Source organism: Pyrus communis, chromosome 9 (genome assembly GCF_963583255.1).
Source record: "Pyrus communis chromosome 9, drPyrComm1.1, whole genome shotgun sequence".
In the NCBI taxonomy this organism is placed as follows: domain Eukaryota; kingdom Viridiplantae; phylum Streptophyta; class Magnoliopsida; order Rosales; family Rosaceae; genus Pyrus; species Pyrus communis.
The window spans coordinates 26,021,348-26,032,448 of record NC_084811.1 but is presented as its reverse complement, the minus strand read 5'-3'; the positions used below and the strand labels follow the sequence as shown (position 1 = coordinate 26,032,448).

General features: G+C 39.9%; 1 protein-coding gene across 1 annotated transcript; it reads left to right on the top strand.

The window, feature by feature from the left end:
* The first annotated feature begins 243 nt into the window (after positions 1–243).
* On the top strand, positions 244–10,898 carry LOC137746154 (DNA glycosylase/AP lyase ROS1-like). The gene is made up of 20 exons (XM_068486235.1): positions 244–613; positions 717–1,235; positions 2,298–3,950; positions 4,029–4,436; positions 4,694–4,784; positions 4,872–6,219; positions 6,321–6,400; positions 6,583–6,667; positions 6,743–6,834; positions 6,914–6,982; positions 7,114–7,150; positions 7,233–7,315; positions 7,721–8,242; positions 8,570–8,606; positions 8,720–8,783; positions 9,128–9,267; positions 9,395–9,460; positions 9,557–9,671; positions 9,757–9,795; positions 10,424–10,898. The coding sequence occupies exons 2-20, from the start codon at positions 872–874 to the stop codon at positions 10,537–10,539; spliced, it is 5,409 nt and encodes a 1,802-aa protein (XP_068342336.1). The 5' UTR covers positions 244–613; positions 717–871; the 3' UTR covers positions 10,540–10,898.
* Positions 10,899–11,101: the final 203 nt, after the last annotated feature.

Here is an 11,101-nt window from a genome sequence, read left to right as displayed (position 1 = left end):
TACAAAAAGTCTTTCAAGTTCAAGTTCGATTCATTTGAATAACAAAAATGATACATGTTTTTATAAAATAGTGTTTTTGTCTTTATTCAATCGGAAAATGTCTCAAATTTAACTCACCTAAAAAATAAAAACAATACATATTTTGAGTGAGTATGATACTTAGTCGTGCATGCCATGAATGCATGGCTGTGTGAGTACATTATAAAGTCTTTGTTAATTAGTTTTCTATATAATATCAAATCGCTTACCGGGAAAGGGAGTCATCAGTTATATCTAACAGCTCTATGGGACTTTGTGTTGTTTGGCTTCTTTCTTTTCTGTTCAGATTTCTTTCACTCCCTTCCTGATTAACTTTTCACCATTTTTGATTCTTTCTGAGGGTTGAACGAGATCTGGGCAGTCACTCAAATTTTGGGTGGCTCTATAAATCCTCTCGGATTTTGCCAATATTTTTATCTCTCTGTGCAATAAATTCTACCAAACAGCTGAGAATAAAGTGGCATTATCCGTGGAGATTTCTGTTTTCCCCATCTTATTTAATTAAACTGAAAATTTTCGGTGATTGAGAGATCTGAATTTTATCAACCAGATGATGCTGGGTGTAATGTTTATAGTGAGCTGGGTAAACTCTCATGTTTTGTTGTGTTCTTAGCTCAAAGCTGGGCTTTTTTCAGCTGGAAATTCTCAAATTTTGCGGTTTTGTTTCTCTGTGGCAGGTGATTCAATAAAATGGGGAAGAGAAGGATGAAGAATTCTTGATTTCGAGAAATCGAAATCGAAAATCCGCCTTGGAGGAACTGAATTGAGTGAGTGAGGAGAAATCTAAGAACTTAACAGGTGGGTGGATCCCTCTGAAGGCAGAGGGATCGGAATGGGTGAACAGGGAGGAGATCAAAGTTCTTGCTGTTGGATGCCACCAACTCCTTACAGGCCTATTCTCACCAGACCGGAGACCAAATTTCGGCCGGAAATTTCGACGTCCTCGAGACCATTGGGGGTAGAAGAAATTCAGGAGAATAGATTAGTTATAGACTTGGATCCGGATCCGGCGGAAGCGAGCGGATTTGTTTACCATGGAGATGGAGTTGGAGCCGGCAGCGGCGTTGAAACTTCAACGGACGCTTATTTCCGCCGCGTGGCACAGTGGAGAGATGTCCCTTGCAAAGAGCTCATGATCCTTGCGGTGGCCTCTGCAAATGATGGGAGCGGTAGTACTGTGCTGGGAGATACTCAGCGTAAGTGCAACCAATTGAGTTTTTAGTTATTTGTATCACATTTACTAAATCACAAAAATGCCAGCGCATGTGCGGACCCACGTGTATCTGGACCCACAGATCCACGTGGATCTATGCGCTTGGACCCACGTGCGTCTGGCCTTCTAATCATTAAAAGACGGTCGACGGCTGGACGCACGTGTTATTATTTTTATTAGGAGAAATTCTTGCATACAAACTTCTGTATGCGGCACCACTCGCCGCAGCCTATAGGACGTCTATCTCTCTCCTTTTGTCTTGTCACGTGATGAGAGATAAAAACACATTGAAGTCGACCATAACTTTTCATGGAGTTGTTTAGTGACCAATAAATGGAGAGAGACTTACATGAATACTACTTTTTTTCTCTCACGTGAGGAGAGAATATGCATACGCAAAGGGTACTCGCCTGGTTGCAAGTTGAGTCCCATATATAGCTTTATACTTGATTTTTGCTATGAACTCTAATTTTTACTATCTTACACCACAAGCAAAGCATTTTAAACAAATTCATCAGTCTATTGAGAAGTGAAGAATATAGTTACCGCACAAGAAGTAAACTCGGCAGTCACCGAATTTAAGGGCTGGAGAGCCGCCCTAGTGTGGATAGTTTGGGGAAGTGTCTACAAACAGCATGAATGCGATAGTTGTCAGAACAAGTAAAAACATTCGAAATGAAAATACTGATAGCAGGCTACATAAGGGGTAGAGTGATCAGGAATACGATATCTAGATGATAGTAATAACTGCTAAATACTTGCACTATGCATGATAGAACAAGTAATGAGACGGTTCTCACACACCTCATTTGTCATAAATTCTGACTGCAATAATTGAGTTGTGTATTGATGTGTTGTATGAATTTCTGATATTCGGTAAGAATTTTATCGTGGGGAGCAAATTCTCCTTGATTACTACTAGTTTTTTTACAAGATGTCGACTTATGTTAATTTTAAGTGCAACTCTACAAATCAACAACAAAGTTTGTAGTTTGTTTTTGTTACCTCTTTGATCAGTAGATGAACCAATATTTCTTCTATGCAGATGAATTTTCATTCCCTGACAACCATCCTTATGATCTGAATATTCCACCTCCGACTACAAATGGCCAATTTGCACCTATAACACCGGATAAGTCCATGAGAGTAGACAGTGAACAAATGTATCGAATTCCGAGCTCCAATGCTGACGATGGACAAGGCCAGGAGATAGAAGAGCAATGGGATGCTAATTCTGCGACAATTAATATCATTGATCTGGAAAACAATAAAGATATAGAAAAATCTGCTGTGGATTCCTCACAAGCTACTTTCTCCACGCAGCTCCAGGAACATTGCAGCCCTGACAAGGAGGTGAACATCAGTATCGACTTGAACAAGACACCACAACCGAAACAAAGAAGGAGAAAGCACAGGCCGAAGGTGATTATAGAAGGCAAGCCAAAAAGAAACACACAGCCTTCTGGTTCTATGGAAAATCCAAAACCCAAAAGAAAGTATGTGCGCAAGAGTACACTCGACAAAAGCACAACTGCTCCACCGCAGGAATCTACAGAGCATATTGATTCAAATAATCTGCAGCCTACGAAGAGATCTTGCAGAAAGGCTTTAAATTTTGACGCAGAAGAACCAAGAGATGGAAGTTCCTCAAGCAAGTCTTTACATGTGGGTTCACAATCACAGGAGATGAATGTTGGCACCAATGGAGTTCAAACAAATTCAACCGCACCACACAGAAATGAAGTTGAATTGGTGGCAGATAACACCCAAGCAGGCATAGCCCAAGATCTCATCCGTTCTACAAGCCGAATGCTGAAACATTACTTGTCATTGCCAGACCAACAACCTCCAGGCAGACCACAACAAACCAGAGGTTCTACTACATATGTTGAATCCCAAAAGGAGGCTGCAGAAGAAGTAGGACAAATGAGCACTGGTAGTGGATACACTGCACAAACCATGTTGGATCGGGACACTAGATCATCCCAACGAAGTGCAAATGATTCCACCCACAGCACAACTACAGTTCTGACAATAGAAGAACAAGCAAAAAGATCAAAGAGAAATTATTCGAGTGCTGTTGAGCAAGAAGATCCTAGGACCGGAAATTTATACGGGGCAAACTATAATAATTTGCCGGCATACTACAATGTGATGTCATGGGTGCATTTTCCATACATACACAAGAAGAAGAGGACTGATAAGGTGCAAAATTCTACCATACCAAGCACCTCGTATCATGTGAATATGGCAGAAAACATATGGAGACCATCGGCAGCTGGCTGCTTGACTCCTGGTCCTCAAGTAAATGCTGGTAATGTTTCAACTGCACTTGAAGAAGTAGGAAATAACCCTCAGGATAGACCGCAAGGTGTTCACAGTTTCCTGCCCTTGTATCAGACAGAGAGGTCAACAAAGAGAAGATCTAGTTGCCCTACAAGGGTTCGCAACTTGGCTTCACTAACCAGAACACCAGAGCACATTCTGCACAGAACCTGTCTCGCCAATCAACCACCCACTGATGGCAATGGTCAAAGGGTGAATCAATTCGACAGATCTCAGACATGCATTAACGCCCTAGTCACAGATGTGGGTGCAACACTCGCAAAAAGGAAGAGGACAAAGAGAAATCCACTTTCCAGTTCACAACGAGGTCTTGTAATATATAAGAACCAGCCATATTTTGCCAAAGCATCAGGTATGTCAGTTTTCGTGTGCAGGTTGTTTCCAACTCCGCCAATCATCTTTGGTAATTTTACTTGATCATCAATCGCAGGTGTTCCTCCACGAGTACCATTCAAACAACTGCTTTCTGCTATTACTGAGCACTTCAAATGTTTGGACATTAATAGAGAAAATAGCAGCAGATTTGCCTATCACGGGTATAATGTCATCTCTTCTTACAAGGCAAAAGATCAAGAGCACAACGCACTGGTTCTTTATAGAAGAGATGGCACTGTTGTACCATTTGATGGTTCTTTTGATCCAATTAAGAAACGTAAAGCGCGACCTAAAGTTGACCTTGATCAAGAGACTGATAGAGTATGGAAGCTTCTGCTGGAAAATATAAACAGTGAAGGTATTAATGGCACAGATGAAGAGAAAGAAAAATGGTGGGAACAAGAGCGTAAAGTGTTCCGTGGACGTGCAGACAATTTTATTTCACGAATGCATCTTGTGCAAGGTACAAATTCTTCCATTTTCAGGGGAATTCATATTAAACAAGTCATTTCAAATCTTATGTCATGCAATACAGTTCTACATACTGCAAGCTACTCGAGGAAAAAGAATATGCATTCTGTACGTTCATGTACTGACCATCATGCTAGTCTCAAGCACCTTGGGAACCCTTATGCATTTACATACAAATACAACGCTATTCTTCAATTTTAGATATAAGTTATAACTTCATATTCTAACAGTATAATATTACTTTAACAGGAGATAGACGCTTCTCTCCGTGGAAGGGATCAGTTGTGGACTCAGTGGTTGGAGTTTTCCTTACTCAAAATGTCTCAGACCACCTGTCTAGGTAAAGTACCGTTTCTATAAACACCTAGAGAATTTGACATTAGATAAATTACAAGTGAGAAATTCTCTAATATGTACCTCCTTACAGCTCTGCGTTCATGTCAATGGCTGCACATTTTCCCCTGAAGTCAAGGAGCAACGAAATATCATGCGATGAAGAAGTTGCGAGTTTGGTAGTAGATGAACCAGAAGTATGCATTAGTGAGAATTCAAACCAGCCAGGTTGTGACTGGAGTTCCCTAACGTTCCATGACGCTGAGCATAGTGAAGAAAAAGTTGTCAACGGACACGATAACTCTGGAAGCACTACTGAGGGTGTTATCTCAACAAATGAAGCACAATGCAAGCTTTCACATCCATCTGAACCTGGTCCGCGAATGTATCCTAACTCATTAATGAACAGGTCAACCACCAAGATCACAAGAACAGAATTGTACCTGCGGGAGGATATGAGAACGTACAATGGAGTTTCATCTCAAAATTCTGAGGATTCTTCAACTTCACAAACTGTGGAAAAGACAGGATCATGCGAGAGCAACTCGGAAACAGAGAATCCACCTAATAGATGTGAAAACAGCAGTTTAGATCACTCCACTTCGTTTGTGGAGCTTTTACAGAGGGCCGAATCAAGTATGCTGCATTACAGTCTCAGGAGCACCCGTATGTCCTCTCATGACGTATCAAAGTGTGGAGGTTACCAACCTGCATGTGTGCAGCATAATGACCAAAGATGTGAGATAAACAGAGAAGCATCCCTTGAGCCTTCCAGTAACTGTTGTTTGAATCTAACCCCCAGCCCAGAAGTACGGCGAGTTGAGTACTTTGATTTGTACGGAGAAGTAACCCAGTCTTCTTATGCATCCAAAAATAAATGTGAAGATAGTCCGAGTGAAAGAAGTGCACTAACAGCAGAATCTCCCAGTCAAGATACAATACATAATAAGCTAACAGCGAATGTTCAAGAAGCACCAAGATGTTCTGGAAATTCATGCAATAACATTCAGGTAGGCAATAATATGGCCCAGTCTCAACTCGGGTTGGCTGGGAGCTCAAATAATGTTGACATACATTCCCAGAAGCAAAACAATAAGATACAGCAAAGTTGCTTGAACATTTCTGGAGGGACCACAGATGTTATGCAGAAGGCAGCAGAGTTGGGTTCAAATGAGCAGAGTAATTCAGTTAGCAAGGAGTTCAGTAGTACAAATGCTGCTACCTCCAAAACAAAAAACAGAAAAGCTGGAAAAGAGGAAAACGATCAGCAAGATTGGGACAAATTAAGGAAACAAGCAGAATTAAATGGAAAGAAAAGAGAAAAGACAGAAAATACAATGGATTCCTTGGACTGGGAAGCCGTAAGATGTGCAGATGTTAATGAGATTGCCCAAACCATCAAAGAGCGGGGAATGAATAATATGCTTGCAGAACGAATCAAGGTAAAAATAACATTAAATATAATTCTCAAATTTGTCAGTGTGCAAGCTAGACACAGAAAACCTTTTTAGATCAGCTAATGTTGATTGAGAAATTTGTGCAGGATTTCCTTAACCGACTGGTCAGAGAGCACGGTAGTGTTGATCTTGAATGGTTGAGGGACGTTCCACCTGACCAAGCAAAGTAAGCTTGCTGAACTATCCACCCCGTTTCTAATTATAAAAATTAAATTCCCAGAAACCAATCGCTTGCCTCGCATGTCATATCAAAATGCTACGGCTGTGTTCTACTGTATACGAATATGATGTACTGAATATGAATATGCTTACGTAGTTTGCATTCCATAACTATGTGATATGTCACAGAGAGTATCTGCTGAGCTTTCGCGGATTGGGGTTGAAAAGCGTGGAATGTGTGCGGCTTTTGACACTGCACCATCTTGCTTTTCCAGTGAGTATATATTAAAAATATGACTGACCAGAATAGATGCAACACATCTCAATATATATAGTTGTATCTTTGAAGGTGGACACAAATGTTGGACGTATAGCTGTACGGCTTGGATGGGTACCCCTTCAGCCCCTGCCTGAGTCATTGCAGTTGCATCTTCTTGAACTGTGAGTTTTATGAGCCTCCATGTTACTTTTGCAAAGCATATCCAATCGGCATTGGAGCTGATCTTTCTGTCCTTTATAGGTACCCAGTGCTGGAATCCATACAAAAGTATTTGTGGCCACGACTGTGCAAGCTTGACCAAAGAACATTGTAAACACAAAATCAGATAAAATCTTCACATTAGTACACTATATTGTATTTATAAGCATGATTTTGGAAGAGTAGCTCTTCCATGAAACTGGATACTAATTGGACAAAAACATTTCAATATTTGTGAACAGGTACGAGCTGCATTACCAAATGATAACATTTGGAAAGGTATGTCATCTTATTATTTATGTGAAGTAATTTGTCTTCACATTCAGACTAAGAACGAATAAAATATCATCCTTTGACACAGGTCTTCTGCACGAAAAGCAAGCCGAATTGTAATGCATGCCCGCTGAGAACAGATTGTAGGCATTTTGCGAGTGCATTTGCGAGGTTTGCAAATCAATTGTTCCATCCTTTGCATCTAAAAGCCACAATCTCCATTATAGTTCCAATAAATAACATTCGTTTGTCCACCACCAATTAGATCCCTTTTGGATGTTAAGCCTGATAAGTAAAAGATATAGGCATAAGCAACTGTATAAATAAAAAATTCATTGTGACTCACTTAAGGCATAGTAACAGTTGTATTATCGATTTATCAACATAAGGAAAAAATCTTAAGCATGCCCGTAGTTGGAACAACATGGAAGGTTTCATGAATCATATTATAATGTAATCAAAATTGTGAACAAGGAACATCAGATATCCTACTGCAAATCTGCCAATAACAATTCATAGAACGTACTTTACTGTAAGATTATCTGTTAAGTTACTTACAAAGAATGTTGGATGCAGTGCAAGGCTTGCCCTGCCGGGACCAGAGGAGCAAAGCATAGTGAGTGCAACTGAAGACAGAACTACCCATCCAAACCCTGCTGGTGTCAACAATATAATGCCCTTGCCCCTCCCTCAGGGAACATACCAGCAATTGGAAGCAAGCCAGAAATCAGAAGTAAAATCTACATTTGGTCATTGTGAACCTACAACATGCCAGCAATTGGAAGCAAGCCAGATATCTGAAGCAAAATCCGCAGTTGGTAATTGTGAACCTATTATTGAAGAACCAGCATCACCAGAGCCAGTGTGTACACAGATATCAGAAGACATTGAGGACTTCTGTGATGGTCCTGACGAAATTCCGACTATTAAACTTAACATTGAAGAGTTCACTCAGACTTTGCAAAATTATATGGAAAAAAACATGGAGCTTCAAGAAGGTGAAATGTCAAAAGCCTTAGTCTCTCTAACACCAGAAGCTGCATCATTACCAACTCCCAAGCTTAAGAATGTGAGCCGACTGCGAACTGAGCACCAAGTGTAAGTAGGAGCTTTCATCTCTCCAGTAATTCAAGAAATATCTAGCATGCAAGAATTTGGTATCACTAGGATAAAATGGATGTTTAAGTAAGCAATGGAAGATGAAAGATAAAAACATGGCCAGGTAAGGTACCCAATACAAATCATGCATCGTGCTGTCAAAAATTATATTGATTGTGCATCCAAAAAACATATCATCTTCCGAAATGAAGGAAAACATTTGGAACAAAAGCCCTACAACTTTCAACATAATGATGATTTTCATATATATAATCACATAAAGCCAAACATCATATATGCTACTGATTCTTGTTCTTCACAATGCAGCTATGAACTTCCTGATACGCACCCTCTTCTAGAAATGGTCAGTAATGTCTATGTATCTATCTAATAACAATGGTTAACAACCCCTTCTTTGGGTTTTTATGAGTCCAATAAGTACCTATCCCGAATTTAATATGTCTTTGCTTAATACAGTTGCATATGGATAAGCGAGAACCTGACGATCCATGCAATTACCTTCTGGCTATTTGGACTCCAGGTATGCAGACAACAATAAAAACCAACTACCAAAATAATTCTTAAATCTGGTTATCCAATTTTCCTCTTTCACCCCCAAGTTCTCAACCCTTTTTTGAGAGTTTAGTCTAGAACAATCTTCCAAAGTGGATAGCATAACCTTATGAAACTCAACAGTCCCCAATGTCACAGTGACTACTATTATCATTTGAACCACGAATAAAAACTGGTTTAAGATCAACACTAGAAACATGCATAGAGCATCTCTATGCTTCTTGGGTGGGGTACTGCCCACAGTTAATACATAGACTCTTTTTCTATATGTTTACCGGGCAATTCCACTAAATGCCTTGATGTTCATACCAGGTGAAACGCCAAATTCCATTCAACCACCAGAGAAAAGGTGTAGTTCTCAAGAACTTGGCAAATTGTGTGACGATATGGAATGTTTCTCATGCAACTGTGCACGGGAAGCAAATTCACAAACAGTCCGAGGGACTCTCTTGGTAAGAATATGCTAAACGACACTAGTATGAAAACCATGAATAACTGATAAAGCAAACTAAATGCTTGTCACACCAATAGAAGTAAAGACAACAATGATGAGTGGTTACTCGTTCTGATCATGAACAGATACCATGCCGAACAGCAATGAGAGGGAGCTTTCCACTTAACGGAACCTACTTTCAAGTTAATGAGGTGAGATACAGTTTCATTCAGCTCAAGGTCTTTCACATCCTTAAGGCATCTGTTTCACGTTCAGGTGATATTGATAACAAATACTGTCCAATGTAGGTATTTGCTGACCATGATTCGAGCATTAACCCAATTGATGTTCCAAGGGCTTGGTTGTGGAAGCTATACAGGAGAACCGTGTACTTCGGAACCTCGATACCAACAATATTTAAAGGCATAGATTGTGAAATATTATGCTTTGATCTGTTTTTAAATGTGTCTAAAAATAAAACTCAAAATACTCTTCTTCTTCTGGCCAGGGTTATCGACACCAGAAATTCAGCACTGCTTCTGGAGAGGTATGAGAAAATGTCATTTACGCATTCTATGTGATCCTAGCAGTCTTCAAATGGTTATATGTATGCACAAAGTGGCCATTAGGGTATTGTTGTTGAATTATACACCCATTCAAAACCTTATACTTGTAGGAAAGAAACATTAGGGCTACTTCCCTTCAACATTCCAACACCCATTGAAAACCTTATACTTGTAAGAAAGGGAATAAGATCTACTTCCCTTGGAATGTTGTTATTCTAACATCTTTACCCAAGGAGCTAAGGATATTGTAATATCTTCCTCCTGACAACTACCTAAGACACTTCATTAGCGTTCTGTTGGTTCGCACCAAGAATGTACTAAGACAAGCATGAACAGGATTATTTTGTACCTTGCGTACAACTAATTGCTTCTTAGTAGATTACACTTTCCTAACTTAAAATGACAAATGCTGAACTTGCCCAAGAAAGGGATCTACGGATACAAAGACTATGTTTACAACGAACTGGAACGTAAAGCATCTTATGGCTAAACTAATAGCAAAATCTGCTCCATTTCACTTTTCTATTTGACTTAACCTTGTGGCACTAACTGCCTCTACGCAATTTCATAGCAATCTCTGTTTGTTCAAAAGTGCTGGTGTTTTTGCAGGATTTGTCTGCGTGAGGGGATTTGACCAAAAGACGCGGGCACCGCGTCCATTAATGGCACGACTGCACTTCCCAGCCAGCAAGTTGGTCAGAACAAAAGATAAGAGAGAGGAATAGCCATCCAGAAGTCTCAAAGCAAGTCTATAGAGCAGCACATAGCCCACATTGAGCCACCCAGAAGTTTCAAATCAAGTCTATAGAGCCGCACATACCCCGCATTGAGTGGCAAAGCATTCAAAAGTTGTAAATTGGCTTGTGTAGTAAAGAGTCGAGTTCTAGTTTAGTTGTTTGCTCAATTGACTCAGAGGGCATTTAGCCATTTGTGTAAGAACGGCCAGCATAACCAAACGATACCATGCGGCTTTATACACTAGCTAGTTTCTTGAGCAAATTTAGTTCAAGGTTGTGAGCTTAGTAGCCAAAGATAGATTAAAGATAGTTCAAGCTGGTGCAAAGTATTCCAATAGCTTTTATTCTTTGTGAGCAACAAAGTTTCGCTAAAATTGACACTCGGAACACACTAAACATACTAAAAAACGGAGGATAATATGTCCACTAAAATACCAAATCCAGCGAAGTAGCAAACATGACTAAACTGTTCAAACAACATAATCCAGCCCCCCAAATCAAAATAAATATAAAAAAATTGGAAACTCTTTTAACTCTGTAGGGACAGAAG